The sequence below is a fragment of the Anabas testudineus genome, chromosome 5, assembly GCF_900324465.2.
Source record: "Anabas testudineus chromosome 5, fAnaTes1.2, whole genome shotgun sequence".
NCBI lineage: Eukaryota > Metazoa > Chordata > Actinopteri > Anabantiformes > Anabantidae > Anabas > Anabas testudineus.
In genome coordinates, this window is record NC_046614.1 from 24,484,565 (window position 1) to 24,506,541 (window position 21,977).

At 38.5% G+C, this 21,977-nt stretch overlaps 3 protein-coding genes across 3 annotated transcripts; all 3 read right to left on the minus strand.

Moving 5' to 3' along the window:
- Positions 1-1,404: 1,404 nt before the first annotated feature.
- LOC113153525 (odorant receptor 131-2-like) lies at positions 1,405-3,908 on the minus strand. The gene is made up of 4 exons (XM_026347200.1): positions 3,763-3,908; positions 3,457-3,597; positions 2,393-2,660; positions 1,405-1,788 (listed from the first exon to the last, which is right to left on the minus strand). Exons 1-4 carry the CDS (start codon positions 3,906-3,908, stop codon positions 1,405-1,407), a joined length of 939 nt encoding a protein of 312 aa, XP_026202985.1.
- An 11,064-nt stretch (positions 3,909-14,972) lies between these two features.
- Positions 14,973-16,739, minus strand: LOC113153526 (odorant receptor 131-2-like). The gene is made up of 4 exons (XM_026347201.1): positions 16,639-16,739; positions 16,283-16,421; positions 15,651-16,076; positions 14,973-15,224 (listed from the first exon to the last, which is right to left on the minus strand). Exons 1-4 carry the CDS (start codon positions 16,701-16,703, stop codon positions 14,973-14,975), a joined length of 882 nt encoding a protein of 293 aa, XP_026202986.1. The 5' UTR covers positions 16,704-16,739.
- A 2,631-nt stretch (positions 16,740-19,370) lies between these two features.
- On the minus strand, positions 19,371-20,510 carry LOC113153527 (odorant receptor 131-2-like). The gene is made up of 2 exons (XM_026347202.1): positions 20,403-20,510; positions 19,371-20,147 (listed from the first exon to the last, which is right to left on the minus strand). The coding sequence occupies exons 1-2, from the start codon at positions 20,484-20,486 to the stop codon at positions 19,371-19,373; spliced, it is 861 nt and encodes a 286-aa protein (XP_026202987.1). The 5' UTR covers positions 20,487-20,510.
- Positions 20,511-21,977: the final 1,467 nt, after the last annotated feature.

Genomic DNA, 21,977 nt, shown 5'->3' on the forward strand with positions numbered 1-21,977 from the left:
TTTTCTGATCTGATACCTGCCCTTTTCCCTTCCCTATTCTGATTCTGTCTGGACCTAGTGTTTTGACCTGGACTGTTTTTCAACTGTGACTTCTTGCCTGTTGGATTTTGGGACTGGGACTGACTTCTTGTTTATGACCTGGATTTTGTTTTGACCCCCAAGCTGTCGTCTACATTTGTTGAACTGTCGCTTTTGTGTATGACCAGAACTGCCTAATGACCTCCTTCTTTGGCTACTGGATACCTCTGTCGCAACCTCTCTGTTAACAATATGGACTGTTTCGGAAACTCTGCATCATCATTAGCGATTGGAACTCGGTGAACGACTGCCTTGTGCGGGGTTTGTGCTTGTGTTGTGCTTGTGCTAACTGCTGTCTCTCACGAGCTTGTCTTATCAGTCCTTGTCTCCCAGCTCTACATTATTGTGGCAAATTTTGTGCTAGAAAAAGAAGAGCACAATCCTTTTATAAAAGACCAGTCCACGGTTTCTAGGCTTTGATAATGACTAAACTGTAAATGTTCATGACTCATTTACTCATTAAAATATATTTACATTTACATTTTAGTCATTTAGCAGACGCTTTTATCCAAAGCGACTTACAAGTCATTACAAGGTACAAAGGTAGGCAGGGTGAGCGTGAGGAGGTCTTGCCTAAGGACCCCTACTGGTGTTAGGCCACAGCTGGGATTCGAACCCCAGTCTCCCACATGGGAGGCGGTGATGTTACCACTACACTAACCAGCCACCATATCTAAAAATATAATAATTTAAAACACAGCAAATGGTAAATCGGACAATTCTCAAATAAATCATACTTAACATCAGCCTCACTCTGGTCAAACCTGTGTTGAGGTTATGGGCACATTGTCAGACATGCATACAAGCAGGTGGTGGCCATACACACATTACTGAGTACCTCAGTGAAATTTCAGCAAAATTGACTGACCGGCTGCATAATTTTTTTTCTTTGATTTCCAGGGCGTCTTGGAGTTCAGCTCTCTGTTGGCAATTTTCATTTCCATCAAATGATGTGGAATGCTTTCATTCCTATCACATCCTCCAGTCCATGTTGATATAAATATTCAACATGATGTTTTTCCCCATTGAGATCTGAAGTGTTTTCAAAGTGTTCCTTTATTTAATTTTTTTGGCTGTTTTATTGGAGAAATGCTAACAGTTAAAATAACTAAGCGTAGGTTTACGTCTTAACAGTATTTGGTTACCAGAGCAGTCATGTACAGGTCTTAAAACATAAAAATCTGTATTTTACATGATTTCTTACCTTCTCTAACAAATACGACTTTCAGTTTACACCAAAATCAGCTTGTACTGTATTGGAATTTTTAGATATCGGAGTAAAATATACACAATCCCAGACATTCAGTAGACCTGTTTGGACCTTCTTTAGGGTTCTGCTTTAAGTTTCATTGTGTTTTCTATAGAGTTGTTGTATTTAGAACAGAAGTGCATCCTGAGGTGACTGTTGAATTTCTTGTCTCTGACACCGTAGATGAGTGGACTAAGCAGACGTGGAAGAATATCTGTAAACAGATAGGTGGCGAAGAGGATCTTGGTGCGATCATTGGGCCAGGCGGTCTGTAGAATGACATTGACGAAGGGAGAGATGTATGTTAACATGCAGATGAGGAGCTGGACTCCATGCAGCAGGATAGTATTGCGGGCATTTCTTGCTGAGGTTTGGTTGGAACCAGAAACTGCACGGGCAGTGAGGAAGACTTTCAGGTAGGTGATGAATAAAGTCAAGAAGACAAAGGAAAGTAGAAGGACCTGATGAAAATATGTGGCAATGAGTTAAAATTAAAACTAAGCCATAAAATTAGGACACAAATAAATAGTAATCCTTAATTCATCAAATAAACAGAAGTGACCAGCATCATAGCATAATACTGTGACTAATGCAGCAGCTGTTGTGGATGACTTGGTAAACCACTGTGCTCCACTGTTTGTACTTCTGTCAAAGGCTTTTGATACTATTGTTCATAACATTTCATTAAATGAGCTGTTTTCTGTCGGTTTTAATATTTTGCTTATAAGAATTTATAAATATATAAAGAGAGGTCAAATTGCTGAAAGCTTAAATTCATTCAGTCCACAGTTCCCCAACCATCCCTGCCTAACCCACTAATGATTATCTGAAAAGGGTAAGATGTCAAGTCACTATGTCTTCCCCCCAATCCACCCTAATCTGTGATGAGACCTTCCAGCTTCTTAATCACTAAACACACCTGATCCAGGTGCTCATTAGTGGGTAGGGTAGGGGTATAAATACTTAGGAAAGCAATCGGACAACAAATTATTTAGTTATTTAAAAAAATTAATTATGAGAATTTTTCTACAACTAAAATCAATGCCGTAACAATCAAAATATCACCTGGACAACCACATTGTGAGTCTCGTGGTACGGCGTGTTGTACACGTTTGGAGGGTAACAGACAACAATCCTTGAGAGGACAGAGGAGGCATTAGTAGCAAGAAAGATGATGATGATATCTGTGAGGGGCGAGATGAGGGACACTGTCCAAATCAATGCAATGAGACCGTAGGTTCGCCGCACGGTGCAGATCTGACTGTGGTGTAGAGGTTGGCAAACAGCAATGTAACGTTCGACAGCCATGCCAGCCAGGTTTAGAGGGGTGTTCCTGGATAAGACAAATAATAAACATGACAATAATATAGAAGCTCTATTCAATATGCTGCTCCTTTAGAAATTGTAGTCAAGCCTGGAGATCCTCACTCATACTCATTTATTATATCTGGAAGCAAACTGGCTTCGTTATCACTAACACTAGTAGTAATAATGTCTGTAATTTCCTTGTTGCAACTTTAAATAACAGGATATAAATATATAATATGTTATTTTATGCGTACATTTTTACCTTACAAATCTGTTTTGATAATTCTTTTTGGCTCATAAATTCCAGTTTCATTGTCTTGCAGTCATATATGTAAACGGCACATTTTTTTCATTTATATGCTTATAATGTTGTAATATCATTCGGTTCAACGCATGCTTAGAAGGAATGTGTTTCCAACTGCTGGAGTCTCTATAGTAACATCATAAAACACGAAGGATGAATGAATGCGACACTGCGTATCAGTAAGTAAAAACGGATTTGGAGAAAGTTGTTGGTACCTGTGTCAAACCTTTGTCATAGAAAAAAAACCCACAATGGTGACTGAAATAACTTGAAGCTGAGAAAAGTAGTAATAAATAAAAATTTACAAAAAATGTACTCATGTACTCTTTTTGTTGCACAATATATTTTATCTACTGTAGAGTATTTCCTCAGTGAGCCTTCTGCTCATTAGATCATATTTTCAAAGATTATTGCAACTTTGTCCAGTTTAGGTTTGAGAGAACGCAACATGTACTGTACGCAGTCACAATCACACCTGCTGACTAACTGTGTTGCAAATTCTGTTGAATACACACACCTACTTGTCAGTACTGCGATGAGCAGCATGATGCAGCAGGGAACAAAGCTTAGGGAAACGGTGTAAATCAAGAGTTGCACCATTACAGAAAATGTCACCAAAATCATATCATTGATCACCAGATGAATGTACAAAACATATCTGCAGGAGAGAACGAGACAATAGATAGGATAGCCAGGTGAAAAAATGGTTTATAGGAAATAATTACTTATCTCCAAACTTAGTAAATATCATTAAATAAATTACAATAACCACAAACAGTATATGGAAAAATGTATGAAGTTACAAGACCATAAAAGAAATCACCTGGGGTCTCGCTGGAAAGCCTCGGTCTTAAAGTAAATGTAGACAAAAGATCCATTGATGCAGTTGATCAGTGAGACGATGGCAAAGGTGATGAAGTTTCTTGAGAAAGCATCACTAAAGCTGTCCAGACGTTTGGTTGAGTTCATAATGTATAACGTTCTGTTTTAGTGTAGTAAGATGAAGTTCAGTTCAGTCAGTACAGTGGCACTATCTGTAAGTTAAATTTAAAATGGAGATCTCTAATTGACTTTTTAACAGTTTTCATTATCTGTTGCACATGGAGCAATTCACTAAAAACATTTTACAGATCCTGACCTGTAACTGCATTTAGATTAATTTGTAACTTAAAATATGCTTTGGTCTGATTTCTCTAACCGAAAAAGGGTTTTTAGAGACCAGAAGTCTCAGTAAGAAGTACAAGGTAAGACTGAGATTATTATACTATAACAGCATAATCAAGGCTCAGCAAAAATGTAATAAAAGACCATTCCACTGTTACTTTTTGTGTTTCTGCAGCTTTTGCATAGTAGTTTCACTCAAATTTTAAAATACAGCAAATGGTAAATCTAATAATCCTTTTTTTATTGGTAAGATGATTAAAAAATAGTCTTCTGGTACCTGACCGAAAGATAATTGTAGTCACTATACAAATGGTTGAGTGATTGAGCTGTAAAGTTAATAAAGAAATCATACTTACTGTACTGCAAAACCACACTGGTCTGAGTGTCAAGGTGCAAGGGCTGGTCTGTAGGTAGTACAGAAACTGAGATTTGCTTTTAGACAAACTGTATATTTATACTATTGCTGCAAACAGTTGAGTAATTGGGCTCGAAGGGATGATATAGGGAGAACAGCTGTTAAACAAAACCCTTTGGAATAAAAGTTGTTTGCTGTTGTTGCTCTAACAACCTAGCAATCCTACACAGGCTACCTCCCACCTCTAGTATGGGCCCAGAAATAACGAAATATCAATCCACTACAGTAGGAACTAATTTTTTGTCACCTTAGAAGCATGATATAGTAAAAAATGGGGCATTTTTTCACCAGTGAGATCTGACGTGTTTATTTCATTTTTTTCCAGTGTATTTTATTCAGTACATATAGTAGTCATGAGGTCTGGCTGTTTTCTATTGGAGAGATGCTAGCAGTTAAAATAACTAAGCATAAGTTTACGTCATAAAAGTGCAACAGTATTTGGTCACCGGAGCAGTGATGTACAGGTCTTAAAACATAAAAATATGTATTTTATATGATTGCTTACCTTCTCAAACAAATATTACTTTCAGTTCAAACCAAAATCAGCTTGTACTGTATTGTCATTTTTAGATATTGGAGTAAAATATACACAATCCCAGACATAACTTGTTCAATGGACCTGTTTGGACCATTTTTCTGCTTTAAGCTTCATTGTCTTTTCTATAGAGTTGTTGTATTTAGAACAGAAGTGCATCCTGAGGTGACTGTTGAATTTCTTGTCTCTGACAACGTAGATGAGTGGACTAAGCAGACGTGGAAGAATATCTGTAAACAGATAGGTGGCGAAGAGGATCTTGGTGCGATCATAGGGCCAAATGGTGAGTAGAATGACATTGATGAAGGGAGAGATGTATGTTAACATGCAGATGAGGAGCTGGACTCCATGCAGCAGGATAGTATTGCGGGCATTTCTTGCTGAGGTTTTGTTGGAACCAGAAACTGCACGGGCAGTGAGGAAGACTTTCAGGTAGGTGATGAATAAAGTCAAGTAGACAAAGGAAAGTAGAAGGACCTGATGAAAATATGTGGCAACGAGTTAAAATTAAAACTAAGCCATGAAGTTAAAACAGAAATAAATAGTAATCCTTAATTCATCAAATAAAAAGAAGTGACCAGTATCATAGCATAATACTGTGACTAATGCAGCAGCTGTTGTGGATGACTTGGTAAACCACTGTGCTCCACTGTTTGTACTTCTGTCAAAGGCTTTTGATACTATTGATCATAACATTTCATTAAATGAGCTGCTTTCTGTCGGTTTTAATATTTTGCTTATAAGAATTTATAAATGTATAGCACTTAGAAGAGGTCAAATTGCTGAAAGCTTAAATTCAGGTCCCCAGTTTCCCAACTATCCCTGCCTAACCCACTAATGGTTTTCTGAAAAGGGTAAGATGTCAAGTCACTATGTCTTCCCCCCAATCCACCCTAATCTGTGATGAGACCTTCCAGCTTCTTAATCACTAAACACACCTGATCCAGGTCCTCATCAGTGGGTAGGGTAGGGGTATAAATAAGTAGTATTAAATACAAATTTACAAAAAATAGACATTGACAAAATACCTCTAGGTACCTTTAAGGTAAAATTATCTTGTTGCAAAACCTTTTGAAGCAATCACAATATCAGTAACTGTCAATGAGATTTCTGCACCTATCGACAGGCCCACCCCTCATGAGCAAACTGCTCCAGTTCTCTCAGGTTTGAAGGGTGCCTTCTCCAGATGCCATGTTTCAGGTCCTTCCACAGATGTTCAATGTGATTTAGATCAGGACTCATAGAAGGTTACTTCAGTATAGTTCAATGATTTTTTTCTTAGCCTTTCTTGAGTGTTTTTAGCTGTGCCACTACATCGGTTGCTTGAAACATAGTTCTGCCTTTCTTATGCCCCACTTCTGGGCTCTCCAAGCTCTGCTGTTGGCCAACATGTCAACTAACGTATAGGCTGCGACGGGCCATGAGCAGGGCTCACACTGTGCTGTAGTGAACGTTTTCCATCAAAAAATAAATTGTATTCATTGAATAATGATAATAATTTGCTGCACCTGAGTTTGGCAACAGATATAGGGATTTTTGTTCTTTAGCACAACCAACCACACAAAATTTCTTGTACTTGTACGTTCTTCCTTCAGTAACCATATGGTGCTAGTCTGTTTAATGAATGTGTTCAATAAAGAACATAATGAAACATTACGGCTGTGTTTTATCAAACACTGTTTATATTTTTGACTTTGGTTTTTATATTTATATTTGGAAGTGAAGTACAAGGCAGAGGGTAAGGAGGTCTTGACTAAGGACCCTTGCTGGAGGAAGCCCACAGCTGGTATTTGAACCCTAGTCTCCCACATGTAAGAGCTCAAACTTGCGGCCCGCGGGACGATAATTTGTGGCCACCGCCTTAATATGAAAGTTCAATGTTAGTGACGCAAGTTTGATGTTTGGCACTTCATAGTGTTGGTGCGGAGTTGAACGAACCAACCAATCATAGTGGGAGATATGGCTTTCGGGGGCGGGACATCGGCCAGGCTTAATCGAGGCAGAGAAACATTTCTCGATGAGTGACAGCAGCGTTGTCATGGAGAGTTTTCATCCTAGCTAGTGGCCTCGTTTCTATGAAGCTGACGAGGACATTCGTCCCAGCGCTGCGTTCACAACACTTCTCAACTCAACTCAACTCAACTTTAGTTATAAAGCCCTTTAAAAACAGCTTTGGCTGACCAAAGTGCTGTACACAGTTAGTCAAAAGAAAAACAAGCAGTTAAGACAATACTTAAAACACTTCAAAAAAAGTTTATTTAAATTGCTGCCCAGCGGAACATTATAAGTCAAAGTGATGCGTTTGTGGCAGGTTAAAAAAGTCAGGAGCTCAATGCAGCCTGATGTAGTCTGCAGTTACATAGCGACACCTGTCCATCAGCAATAACAGTCCCTGGTACCCGGACCAATTATAGGGTTCCACCGTTATTTGTGGGTCATTGTTTTTTTAATTTCCATCGCGCTATTTGCAGTTTTTGAGAAAATTGACCCCCAACTTCCTTGGGCTTTCCTGAATGTTCAAGTGGACCATCTGCCTTTTTGGGAGCACATACTTGTGTGAAAAACTTTTCTGAACTTCAATAAGTTTAAGTACAGGTCCAGACTTACTGATGATCTTCTTTAAACCATACTGAGGGTCTCAACTGCTTTCTCTCTCAGGCCAAATGTGGCTCTACTATACGAGGAAGCGCTGCCAGGTCTGTAGCAGCAAAGAGTAGGAGTAGGCAAGAGAAGCCATGTTCAGAAGAACAGTTCATGTTCTTCAATGTTTAATTCATGTTCAGAAGAAGGTTAAAGAACGGTTAATACAGACATTTCAATCTAAATACAGCAGATATAGAAGACTGAAGAAACCACATAGTTGTCATTATTATTATCTATTATTATTTTCATTTATATTATTTTATTTATTTATTACTGATTTATTTTCTTATTTTTTTGGTTTTTATTTATGTTGTATTAAAAAATACAAATAAAGAGATTTCAGAAGATAGGATTTTTTTAACAAAGCTTTTCTTGTGGAAAACCTGATGCGGCCCAGCCTCAGCCAGACTCTGCTTCCCGCGGCCTCCAGGTAAATTGAGTTTGAGACCCCTGGTTTAGATCAAATCAAGCAAAGTGCTAGGTCATAAAGATAGAATCATTAAAAATAAGAATAAATATATCTAAAGGAAAAAAAACCTCACATTCACACATACATGTACAGTAATACAGGTGATGGACATACATTATTTCTTAGCAGCATTCAGAGTTGTTATTGCAGTATGGTAAAAAATGTGCTTCAGTCTATTTGTTCTTGCATTATGCGACCTGTAATGTCTGCCTGAAGACAATAGTTCAAAAAGGGAATGACCAGGGTGTGAGGTTTATTTTATAATGTGATGTGTAGGTTTTCCAGTTGGGGAGAGCGCAGCTGACGATCTTTCCAGCAGTGTTGATAACTGTTTGGAGCGCTTTCCTCTGAGCCACTGTACACCTAGCATACAAGATGCTTATACAGTACGTTAGTATACTTTCTATTGAGTCTCGGTAGAAGAATACCAGCAGTCTATGTGTGATGTTATTCTTCCTGAGTACCCTCAGGAAGTCAGAGGTGACTCAGAGGTGTTTGCACTCCATGATAGTCTCTCCTCTATGTGAAGCGGAAGTCTGCCACCCTTTCCACCCAGTCCCCATTAATGATTAATGGTGCTATTTCTGTCTTTTTTCTCCTGTAGTCTATTATGAGTTTTTTGGTCTTTGAAGTTGTGAGGAGAAGGTTATTGGTTGAGCACCGTGTTAGCAGCTGCTCCACCTCATCTCTGTAGGCAGCCTTGTCCCCGCCTGAGATTAGCCCCACCACTGAAGTGTAGTCCTCATATTTTACAATGGTGTTGCTGTGATGGACAGGGATACAGTCATATGTGTAGAGAGAGTAGAGTAGGGGACTCAGCACACAGCCCTGGGGGGAGCCGGTACTGAGACTTAGAGCCATGGATGTGTGATGGCCTACTCTGACTCTCTGCCTGTGACTAGAGAGGAAGCTGCTGGTCCAACTGCAGGTTGAATGTGGGAGCCCCAGGTCCCCCAGCTTAGCCACCAGCTTGTGTGGGAGGATGGTGTTAAATACCGAGCCGTAGTCCACAAACAGCATCTGCACATAGCTCCCCCGTTGCTCCGGGTGGGTGTCAAATTTTTAGGCAGGGCTGCTGTGATGTGACTGCGGGCCAGCTTCTAAAGCACTTCATTACCACCGGGGTGAGTGCCACTGGTCTGTAGTCATTGAGGCTGGAGATGTGGGATTTCTTGGGCAGGGGAATTATGGTGGAGGGCTTCAGGCAGGGTGGGATAGTGGACTGTGCCAAGGATTTGATAAAGATCTTTGTGAATACTCCAGTCAGCTGGTCTATGCAATTCTTCAGTACAGGTCCTGGGATGCCTTCAGGACCAGCTGCCTTCCACAGATTGACAGCCCGCAGCGTACGCCTCATCTTGTGTTTCTTGAGAGTAAGGGTTGTGCTGCTGTGGGCTGTGTGGTGTAGCTTTGCCACCTCTGGTGTACTAATTTCAAAACGAGCAAAGAAGATATTCAGCTCCTCTGCTAGTGTGAGATCACCTTCAGCAGCTCCGAGTTTGGTCCTGTAGATGGTGAGGTGCTGGACGCCTGCTGTCTGTTGTTACTGTCTAGGTCAGGGGTGTCAAACGTACGGCCCGGAAGAGGTTCAGTCTGGCGGGATAAATCTGAAAAAATGCAATGAGACATGAAGTAGGATTTCAGAAAAATAAACTATACCTAAATTGTTCGCTAGGGGCGCTAAGGTGTTTTAGACATGGAGTAACTGAAAGAAGAAGAAAAAGAGGAAACAATTCTGAGATGGACACAGTTAATGTTCAGTGATTACTACGAAACATCTACTTACTACATCTACTTACTACATCTACTTACTTTTGTACTCCCCTTCGCACCCTTATTAGCCAAAATGTCTTTCTCAAAAATGAGAAAACTTCACTACAAAAGAGTTTGGTCATAAAGTTTATGTGTGTATTTTTTATGTGTTTCATGTATAAATCTTATATTTACAGGCCAGGTGGTTACTTTCTATCTTATACATTTAAAATGGCCACCACTTAAGTTTGTAAGATGTGGGGGGTCAATTTAAGTTTTGAGAATTATTACACATGTAGAGTAAAAATAATTCCTATATGTTAAGTTAATTTAATGTTGAAGTTCAATAGGCTACCATATTTTTCAAATCTAAATACCTGTGACTTTTTTGTTTTGTGCCTTTTGTACAATCGCTGTGATCAGTTGTAATGCACACATGTAAATGATAAACTGAAGAAAACTGCATGTTTTTCTTTCTTGAGAAATCTGACTTTCTTCATAACGTGTTTTGTAATGGGATAGTTCATTAAATAAAAAAAATATCCTAATGTAATTGTACTTCTTTCCACTAAAACAAAGGGGAAAACATGAATTTATTGTTATTTATAGCTATGATGAGCTTTACCTCGATTTTAATGGTCCGGCCCACTTGACATCAAATTATACTGTATGTGGCCCCTGAACTAAAATGAGTTTGACACCCCTGGTCTAGGTAGTTCTCGATCCTTCTCCTATAGTCCACTTTGGCCTCTCTGATGCCTCTCTTCAAGTCGGCTCGGGCTGTGCTGTGATGGTCACTGTTGCTGGATCTGTAGGCGGTGTTCCTTTTTCTCAGAAGCTTGTGAACCTCCAGGTTCATCCAGGGCTTCTGGTTGGAGTAGATCCGTGTGCGTCTGTCCACTGTGACAGCGTCTATGCAGTTCTTGATGTAGCACAGTACGCTGTCTGTGAACTTTTGGCAACAGCTGGGTTTATAGTGCAGTTTATAAATGTATTTTTTTTATTATGGAATCTGTGGTCTGGGTTCTGACAAAAAAAAATAACCTTTCTTTGACATATTCATGTAATTTCAAACTAAAATTAGCTTGTGTGGTAATCTTTAGAGAAATATACTATAGACAGATACAGTCATTTACAGTTCTAAAGCTTTTTAGCATAATATCTGTCTGGATCCTCGCCAGGGTCCTACCTTTGGCTTTATAGCTTTTCTGTAGAGTTGTAGCATTTAAAGCAGAATTGGCGCCTGATGTGACTTTGGAATTTCTTATCTCTGACTCCATAGATGAATGGACTGAGCAGACGTGGAAACACATTGGTAAAGAGGAAGGTGCCAAAGAGGATCTTGGTGCGATCATAGGGCCAAGCAGTGAGTAAAATGACATTGATGGTAGGAGAGAGGAATGATAACATGCAGATGAGGAGCTGGACTCCATGCAGCAGGATAGTGTTGCGAGCATTTCTTGCTGAGGTCTGGCTAGAACCAGAAACTGCACGGGCAGTGAAGACTACTTTCAGGTAGGTGATGATTAAAGTTGTGAGGACAAAGGAAAGTAGAAGGACCTAATGAGAAAAAAGTACAGGTTATTTTAATAAGAATTATTAATTTAATGTAACATATTCAAACTAGGCCATGAAATGAACGCTTATGTTTAGGAAAAAACGTGTTTTTAAAGCAAAGAAAAATGATTTGAAATGATTTTTCAGGTTTGAAAATATGGGTTAAAAGGAAATGCACTTGCTATATTATCCCAATGGTGCTGCTCAGTTGTCATCGTTTCACTTTAACATCAATGACTTGCTCTTAACACAAGAGGTGGCCTAGGGTATATTCTACCACTAACTTACAATGTAGTTCTTTGACTGTTCCTCAGACAAGTTCACGTTTGTTCTCACGTGTTCTTATGTAGGTGGGACCACAATCCACTAAGTGACTTAATGACTCCTCAGATCTTTTCAAATGAGAAGTAAAACGTCTTAAAGAAAGTCCGGTTGCCACTGAACAATACCTTTCAGATAACAATGAATTGGTGGACCGAGAATTTTCGGACATAAAGAACCCAATAAACCAAACTTTCTGCCACATTTAAACAATTACTGCAGGCAGCTGTTACACTCGCCACTGGATTGCCATCACTGGCATCATTGGAGTTTATTCAATTAAATTCAAGATTTACTTGCTTATATTTGTGTCTGGCTATGTTTGAGTATTAGTGTGTTCGTGTACAGGCCGAGAGCTTGATCTCAATGATGTTTAAAGAATAAATATATTTTTTATATAAAAATATTCAAATATCACCTGAACAACCACGCTTTGAGTCTCATGGTATGGTGTGTTGTACACGTAGGACATGTAACAGATGATGCTCTTTGAGAAGACAGACAGAGGCTGCGTGCCGAGGACAATGATGATATCTGTGAAGGGAGCGATGGAGGAGACAACCCAGATCAGTGCAATCAGACCATAGGCTCGCCGCACAGTGCAGATCTGACTGTGATGTAGTGGTTGGCAAACGGCAATGTAACGCTCAACTGCCATGCCAGCTAGGTTTAGAGGGCTGTTCCTTGAGAAGACAATTAAAACATGCATGACGATAAATTATTTACTTTTTTAGAAGTTGCTATAGCTGATGTGTGGTAGCTGACTGCATTAATGTTTCATTGTTCTAGTCTCCTGTGGTTGATTGTCGCATTTATGCTTCTATGCTGCTAATTTAAGGTTAAGGTAAACATGAAAACTTAAAATAATTTTAAATTCACATTTATGTCATTATTGAATACAACAAATATCAACTGTGCTCATACAATATATTTTTAAGGTTGAACATTTAGGTTAGAAAGACAGACATGTACTGACATTGGCACTGCTACAAACATACCTGTTAGTAGTGACTAAGATGAGCAGCATGATGCAGCAGTGGGTAAAGTTCACAGGCATGGTGTAGGTCATGATCTGCAGCACCACTGAAACTGTCAGCAGCATCATGTCGTTGATCACCAGATGTATGTACAGAACATACCTACAGAGTTAGCACAGGAGATGAGATATAGCCAGGTGAGGAAAGGATTTATAAATGTAGAGAAACAAGAAAAAGATTTAAAATATTTCAAATTTGTACTTTATATCACAAAATCACAGTATACAGCAAAAACAGATGTCAAAGTTAAGAGCAAAGAGCAAATGCTCAACTGAACAAATCTGGATATTAAATCTCAGTTTTAAAATCAGCTTTATTGTAAGCATTCACATATTTGTCTTAAAGAAACTGCACGTTCTCTCCTGTTACCTGGGGTCTTGCTGGAAGTCCCTACACTTAAAGTAGATGTAGACAAAGTATCCGTTGATGAAGTTGATAATTAAGCTGATAGCAAAGGTGATAAGGTTTTTGGACAGTGCATCATTCAAGCTGTCCAATCTGGTTGAGTTCATAATGCCCCTTGTCCTGTTCAGTGGCAGGAAGAAGTTCAGTCAATACAGAATTCGCAATCCATAGTTAAAAAAACTGAGGTCAGTTATTGTTGTTTTTATAGTCACTTAGATAAAGTAATAACTTGGGAGTATTTATTTTCTCTTTACCTGTTCTTTATTTGCTGCATGTGGTTTTACAGAAAATGTATTTAAACTTAAAAAAAAAACAAAATGCTTTTATTATGAGTACACCTTGGTGAATAAACTTTTTATACATCATATATTTGAAAGACAGCAAATAGTAGTCTACAGAACTCTTGATGTGATATTTAGAACTCTTATTGATGAAATGTAAGTTCGTGTAGCATATACAAACCTATTCTTCTTCTATTTAGCACTGCACCTGTCAGGACTGTGTCCGGCGGATACCTGTCTGTAGGTAGGGAGGGGAACAGGAAGAGAGATCACTCTTTAGATGTTTGTGCTAATTATACAGTGAGGTGAGATCATCTTAGCTCGAGGGACTGAGGAAGATTGTTATTTAGTTGCAAACAGTAATATTACCAATATACTGTCACAACTAGTTTTGAAGAAAACATTATCTAAGATGCTAATAATACATTAATAATGCCTTTAGGTTGTGCAACTTTACTTTCAGAATTACACATTTAAACCTAACGACATCTCATTAATATTGACAGGCTTTATTGTCGTTTTTGACAGAATGGGTTGACAGGAAGGTTGTAACAAGAACCAGCCTGGACCAGAGACCTGGTCCTGTTTTGCAAACATGAGCACACATAGCTCAGTACTGGGTCCACTCTGAGATTCTGACGCTTTGACATTGTACTGTTGTTGTTATTAAGACTTGTTGTTTTTTCCAGGTTGATGTGATCTCAGACTTTGTAGTTTTCTCTCTTCTCTTGAACCCTTTCTATTTTCTCTCCTTGTCTATTGTGCAATCCTCGGCATGCCATCATGTTAGTATTCTATCGCATTATTGTTACGATTTGAAATGCAAATTAACCATTTGGCTATTAGAGCACTTGTAGGCTGTTTTCAGGTAATTGTTATTGCATGTGATTACTTAAGCTGTTGTCCTACTACTTTATTTATATAGACTTTGTCTGCTGTTCATTCAGTCTACATTTTACACACATTCACATTATTTTTTGAAATGGTTGTGAATTCCCTAAATCCCACGAGATAGTCACCAAGTCAGCAAAACTGTTAATGCTATACTATGCTATAAGCTATGTGGGCACTGAATTTTAGTATAGAAACTTTTTGGCTTCATTTTTGTTAAATGATTAATGAAAAAGTTATGTTGTTTGTCTGAGGCTGTATTTTCCTATTAGCAAGACCACTACGATCTAATGATTTCTATTCCTTTTTTAATATAAAAGCTTAGCTGTACAATTAAAGTATTTCAAATTAAGTATATTATGTAAAAAAAGAAACAAATGCAGAGATTTATTGGGAGTTTATTAATTAAGAAACTGACCAAAGTGTAACAAACTGACTCTTATTAACATTTTAATATTATGATTATTCATATCATTATTATTATTAAGTATCCCCACAATAACTGATGGTCATATTGATCATGCAATCATCATATTATCACACATACAATGCGTGTAATAAGTTCACCTGAGGTTAACTTTCAATAACACTGGCCTGACCCTGATCAAACTGTGGTTCCTAAAAGTCAGGTATCGAGTCCAATACTTCCTAAATTGCTTGTCGCGAAAACCATAGATCACAGGGCTCAAGAACCGAGGAATGATGTAGACAAGGAGGAAGAAGATGTAGCGAATCTCCAGACCCAGATTGGGAAAGATTGAGATGAGAGCAGCTTGTAGAGAGGGAACCACAAAGGCAAGCATGCACAGCATCAGCTGAGGAGGAGGCAAACATGTGGGAAAAGAGACATCATGATGAACTAACATCAAGTCTTTCAGATATTACGTAATTGTTTAAATGCAGAAAGTCTTCTCTAGATAGAGAAATTAATTTAGAAAATTTTACTTGAAATCATTTCAACTTTAACATTTTGTAAATTAACCTTCTTGTACCAAAATATAAATTTAGCAATTGGTAGCAAAAAATTCTCATACTTTCAATTTTCTCTTTGTGATATATTAAAAAGTGTCAGTATTACTGCCTTAGTAGTGTTTTTTCCCCAGACTGTGGAAAGTTTAACTTGTACTACACAAATGTACCTAATTTCATGAATAGCATTAGTTATTTAGGATATTGCTTTAGTATTCTAATTACTGAGTCATGCATTATTTACCCATTTACTTTTTTCTTATGAAACCCACCTGGACCCCATGAAGCAGTACAGTGTTCCTCGCTCTGTTTACTGAAGCCAGGCTTGTTGAGGCAGCTTGTGCTGTCAGCATAATCTTACAGTAGGTGTAGACTAGTGTCAGAGCCACAAAGGAGAGGTATGTCCCATCAAACACACAGTTCTTGTAGTAGATGGACTTGTCACGAAAAAGAAATGAGTGATCACAAAAAATGGTGGTTTGGAAGAAACTTGGAGGTTCCTTGACAACAGTGATGATGAGGTCTGTGATGGGTGGCGTGATGGTGAGGAGGAGGATGGCACAGATGAAGAGTATGGTACGTGGGACAGTGCACATGTGGCTGTAGTGCAGTGGAAAGCAGATAGAGATGTATCGCTCCACAGCCATACCAGCCAGGGTGAGAGGGGTGGAGCGCGTGGTGACAACTGCTGTCATGATCTCAGGGAGGCAAAGTGTAGTGGTGGTGTTAGATCAGTGGGTTACTTATTCTATGCATTTTTTCTGTTCTGTGTTATAGAATGATTTCAGTAATGTAACAGTAAATTATCAAGTCTTCATGGCAAATATTAAATCCACTTTTCCCAAAACTTGTTTGTATGACTTCTGCTCACACCCAGTGTCTGTGTCTGTGATGAAGCACTTACGAGAAGGCAGCAGACAGAAGTGTGGATCTTCCTAAAGATGTAGCTGGTCACTAAAAGAGCAGTGACGAGGCTCAGCTGCAGGGCGTCGTTGATCACCATGCACATGAACATGATATACCGGGGGTTCTCGTAGAATAGACTAGGGTCAGATAATGAGTACTGTATTATTACAGAGGGACTGCAGATTATTAGAATTAGATATTATTCATTTTTTAATGTAAACTGTTAAACTGTTGTTAAAATTAACTTTAGGAATGACATCAAATATCTTGTTCTGTCTATTTAAAAAGCCAACATGCAAGTCATGCACAAATCACTTTGGAATGTAGCACTTGTGGAGCTTTAAAACTGTGGACCTGTGGCGCAGGAAGGTGTGCACCATGCTGCAGTTGATGATGCTTAGAACCAGCCATACCAGCATGGCTGCTATGTTCTTGGCCAGAATACTAGAGAAGCTCTCTTTAAATCCATTTTCAGCACCTTCGGTCAGTGAAGAGCTGGTATTTGTAATTAGCAGGTCCAGGTAGGTGGAGGAGGTGGTGTTCAGCACCAACATCTCCTTCAAAATCTGAGGAAAAAAAAACAAATTTAAACTAATATTTTGCACAGGATCACAAACAATATTAGTCATTTATAGCTCTGTATGTTTTTAAAATGTACCCATAGAAATCTGCAGGAAGGTTCGAGGAAATCAGTTTCAGTATAATAGGTAATTTACTTTATTTTGTTTTTATCTCTGTCACATTTTCACAATTTGGTTTTGTCTTTAAGACATACACTGCTTTTCCTTTGAAACAGAACAGTACATTTATTTAATTAAATTATTTCAAGTATAACACAAGATATTGTAGAACACATTGCTATGTTAAGTATTAGTATTACGTTATTATGTTATGGTTTTAGTGTAAATGGAAAACAAAAATGTTTTAAATCTCAAACTACATTTATAAGTTCACAGATATTCAATCTCAAAAATCAGATGTATGAATTATCTAGTTTTGCTGTTAAGACATAAAATTCAAGTATTTTATCCATAAATGTTCACAATGTTACTGTATAAATATAAAACCTTTTTTTAAGAACAAAAAGAAATGGTGCCATTCATATCAGGTTCTATTGCAAAAAGTAAAGTAAACAAGAGCAAGAGCCTCTCCCACCTCTCACCTGTGTCACTGACACTGTCGGCGACCTCCTCCAGCTGTCTGTTGCCTGTTATATAATGATTTGTCTATGTGGGTGTGTTTTGATCAGGTTGTCTGTGTATAATATAATTGATCAGGTGTATAATAGGTGTATTATAATAAAGTTCAGAAATGTGTATTGACAATGTAGTGACTTTTTATCCTGGAGGATATGGAAGAAATATTTTATTTATATTATTATGAATTTTATACGGAACAAAAATAAGGAAGCTATGACTGTACAGTTAAATGGACGTGGAGTATATATTAATAAACCCTAGCAGTTGTTTTTTTTCAATGTTATTTGAGTTCAGCGGCAGGTGGCTGCAGTCCTTCAGCCCCTTGCCTTGACTGGTTGGGGTAAGTGGAAGAAGAGGGAGAACAAAAACAACAGGCAGCAAAAACTTGACATTGGGCATGTCAGTAGGACCAGTAACTGGACTCCGGAGATCTACAGCTCCAAGCAGGAGGATACCTGTAGAGGAGAACAGAGAGAGGGAGACAGAGAGGAGGAAACACAACTACAGGAGAGAGAAGACACAAAGTTAATGACATGAAATGAATTAGAATGGATAGAGGAGAAAGGAGAGAGGAGAGGAGCTCAGTTTATCAGTAGAGGTCCCCCAGCAGAATAACCTATAGCAGCAGAACTAAGAGATGGTTCAGAGTCACCTGATCCATCTCTAACTATAAGCTTTATAAAAAAGGAAAGTTTTAAGTCTAGTCTTAAATGTAGAGACGGTGTCTGACTCCAGAACCTGAACTGGGAGCTGGTTCCACAAGAGAGGGGCTTGGTAGCTAAAGGCTCTGCCTCCCATTCTACATTTGGAAACTCTAGGAACCACAAGTAAACCTGCAGTCTGAGAACGGAGAGTTCTGCTTGGAAGATATGGAACTATGAGGGTCTTTAAGATAAGATGGAGCCTGATTATTAAGGGATTTATAAGTTAGGAGAAGAATTTTAAATTCAATTCTGGATTTAACAGGGAGCCAATGGAGAGAAGCTAACGTTGGAGAAATATGATCTCTCTTACTAATTCCAGTCAGAACTCTGGCTGCAGCATTTTGGATTAACAAAAAGAATGAAAAAACAAACAAACAAACTAAAAACTAAACTACTAAACTACAGATTAATAATGAACTTGTATGTGTAGAGTTTATTACACTGTTGAGTTGTACAGTCCAACCGTGGTGGGAATGATCTGGCACCACACAGGATGTCCACTGCTCCGGGACTATCTCCAGACTCAGGCTCACGTTAAAGAAGTATGTGACTACCTCACAGAGCTGGTCAGCACAGTTCCTGAGTAGTCTGGGGCTGATGCCATCAAGACCTGCAGCCTTCCTGATCTTTAGCCGCCTCAGATTTCTCCTTACCTGATCTGCAGTGAAGGAGGCGGGGTTGGAGGTGGGGGTCACACATGAGCAGCTTATGGAGGGGAGTGACATGGAGTGATTTGAATTTGAATGTGTGGGGGTGGATGTAACCAGTGGACTGCAGATTTGTGAAGTCGGAGGAGGGGGGCTGACATCAAATCTGTTGAAGAACAGGTTTAACTTGTTTGCCAAGCCCTGATCTTCCTTAGCCATCCCTGGGCCTGCCAGATTTTGTACTTGAGTTAATGCTGAACTGTCCTCTGCTCCTCTCTCTCCCATGAAATGAAAGCCCCACTCTTCTTATTTAGCAGGACCTTAAGCTCAGCGGTCGCCCAGGCCTTGTTGTTAGAAAAGCACCGCTCCCTCCGGGTTGTCACGGTGTTCTCCACACAGAAGTTGATGTAGTCTGTGATGCAGTCCACAGGCCATTGATATCTTCTCTATGAGAGCTGCTTTCCCAGTCTAAATAATACCTTAAACCTTTGCATGGTACTGTAATCTGTTATGCACTGTAGGGGAGGTCACTGTGTTCAGTTTGTGTTCCTGTTGCGTAGAAAGTACGTCCTGAGGTATTTCCTGAACATTTTGTCTCTGACACCATAGATGATTGGGCTCAGGAACCTGGGTAGGATGTAGACGATCAGGTAGTTTGCGAATCTGATTTCTAAAATTCGTCCAGGGAACATGAGATGAAGAATGATCTCTACACTTGGGGAAATGTAGGAGAGCATGCACATGGCCAACTGGACTCCGTGAAGCAGGATAGTGTTTCTGGCTTTGCAGGCCAAAACTTTGTCTGTGGAAAGAGTCCTGGCTGCAAACAAAATCCTAAAGTAGGTAAATATCAGAGTTAGAAACACACCAGAGAAGTAGATAATATCAATGGCTTGTCTTTTAGATGCTAGTATTGGGTCTCTGAACACATTCTGTCGCAGGCAGAAGACTGATTGGTGAAAGAAGTTCAAGGACTCGGTTATCAGTGTCACAAAAAGGTCTGCAATATCTGGAGCTACAGAAATAAACCATATCAACCCTATGACAATGTAAGTCCTCCTTGCTGTGCAGATTTGAGGGTGGTGTAAAGGCTGACAAATAGCAATGTAACGCTCTATGGCCATGCTAGCTAGGTTGATTGGGGTGTTTCTGGTGGTGAAGACGGCCATAAGGATGAAGAAGCAGCAGAAAGAAACATTTATCGTGTAAAAGATGTAGCTGAGGACAAAAAGTGTGATGGTGACTGTCAGCTGGATGGCATCATTGATGACCATGTGGATGAAAAGTATGTAACGAGGATCAGCATGAAATATCTGGATGAAGACAGAAAGAGAAAGGCAAGTTAAAATATGTGAAACATTGCATTTTGTAAGATTCTATCACCTAAAATAGTGCAACAGCCACTTCATCTGCACGTAATGTTACTTTCATGTGAGTATGTGGAAAATATCTTATTCATTGATAGTAACCTGGCTCCAATAACTGCACGTGTAAAAAAACACAGGACCTAATTTTGCTGGGCCAGAGTTTGAATGTGCTTCTGCCCACAGATCATTCATGTGTTATACCTGGTGTCTGAAAAAGGTGCTAACTAAGGTGCCATTGATGTAGCTGAGGATGAGCCAGACCAAAACCAAAATCAAGTTCTTCATAAAGGCTGTGCTGAAGGTATCTCTGATGAGCGTGAACTGGTCCAGCAGCAGAGAAAGCAGAAAAAAAAAACAAAAAAACAACGTATTTATTTATTTGAATTCCATTATTGTTTCGACCAGTGGCCCCCTCAGGGTTTTTAAAAAAATTGGCTATAATAATTGGTATACTATGGGGATGTCAGGGGATTTGGGAAGTGTTCTTTTTACTCTAATACAAACTTCAAGTATCTGTATAATAATTTATATTACAAGTGCAGTATTGATAGCTTATTTTATGTTTAAAGCACAATTACAATGTACAATTAGTTATCATTTCAGTTGGAATAGTAACACATTATAACTGGTATAACACCAAACAATGTGTATGTAGTCTGGAGTGCAAAATACATTTTTATCAATTAGCTTATAGGTATTTTATTAATCACATACCTTTTATTAATTAGCTTGTCTATCCTCCTAAACATAGAACTCAGGATTTTAGTTCTGGATCTCTGATTTGCGTATTTTGAAAAAGAGTATTAAACTACAATATTATTTAGTTGTGTTGTAATTTAATGTAAAAAGAAACATCAGGGAGTGATGTTTGTTTTCAGAATCAATTAAGAAAATCATGGTTACAGTAGCAGCCCTTTGATTAAGTTTACTCCAAAATAATAAACTTAATATTTTCAAATTCATCAAACCTGATAAGTCACGTTGTCTCGATCCACAGAACTCATACTTACTGAGAACTGAGAGAGAGAGAAAAGCACAATCTGACAAATGTAAGGAAATACACCAAAAACCCAAACACAGTGAGTGGTAATTCATTTAAATATTGGTGAAGATGACATAAAGTTAGTTGGTATGAGTAAAGATGATGTAGAGGGTTTGATTGAGGTAGAAAATTCGCAGTGGCAACTCCTGAAAGGGAACAGCTGAATGAAAAAGTTGAAGTTATTCCTGCAAATCTGAAAATCAATTGTCACATTCCACTTATTTCTCACCTGCAGCAAAGTGCTGAAGATACGGAGGGTTTAAAGATAAATGTTGAGTTAGAAGTTTGTTATGTTAAAGTCTGGGATATAAATACTTAGAAATGTTTGCATTGGAGAGTTTATACATACGATAAAAACATTTTAATTGGTCATACTTGTAATTAAACTGAAGAGTTAATTACTAAACTTACTTATAAAATCTAAGCCTCACTATGTGTTTTTTTGTTTCCACCTACCTGAGTGCTGATCAGTTACAAATGGCAGGCAGCTCGACACAAGTCTTTATAAATACTTCGTCATCCTCCTCTTCAGTGTTTTAAATATGAGAATGAAATGATGATAATGATAGTGAGCAAATCAAAAGTATTCACAAATGTTTGCTACAAATAGCTCTTTTCGTTGTTGATATTATCTTTTATTATCTTATTTTACATGAACTTTTTTTCCTAATTAAAGGATCTTCATACTTTAATAATAAGTATCTGTCGTTACTAAATTTGATTTGACGTAATAT

Excerpts from the sequence above, each read along its gene's own strand:
- LOC113153525 (XM_026347200.1), bottom strand. The coding sequence starts at position 3,908 with ATGAACTCAACCAAACGTCTGGACAGCTTTAGTGATGCTTTCTCAAGA. Across the intron at positions 3,598-3,762 it reads GCTTTCCAGCGAGACCCCAG|ATATGTTTTGTACATTCATC; the intron begins GTGATTTCTTTT and ends TCTCTCCTGCAG. Across the intron at positions 2,661-3,456 it reads ATCGCAGTACTGACAAGTAG|GAACACCCCTCTAAACCTGG; the intron begins GTGTGTGTATTC and ends TGTCTTATCCAG.
- LOC113153526 (XM_026347201.1), bottom strand. The coding sequence starts at position 16,703 with ATGCTGGTATGGCTGGTTCTAAGCATCATCAACTGCAGCATGGTGCAC. Across the intron at positions 16,422-16,638 it reads CACACCTTCCTGCGCCACAG|TCTATTCTACGAGAACCCCC; the intron begins GTCCACAGTTTT and ends ATCTGACCCTAG. Across the intron at positions 16,077-16,282 it reads CTTCTGTCTGCTGCCTTCTC|ATCATGACAGCAGTTGTCAC; the intron begins GTAAGTGCTTCA and ends TGCCTCCCTGAG.
- LOC113153527 (XM_026347202.1), bottom strand. The coding sequence starts at position 20,486 with ATGAAGAACTTGATTTTGGTTTTGGTCTGGCTCATCCTCAGCTACATC. Across the intron at positions 20,148-20,402 it reads GCACCTTTTTCAGACACCAG|ATATTTCATGCTGATCCTCG; the intron begins GTATAACACATG and ends GTCTTCATCCAG.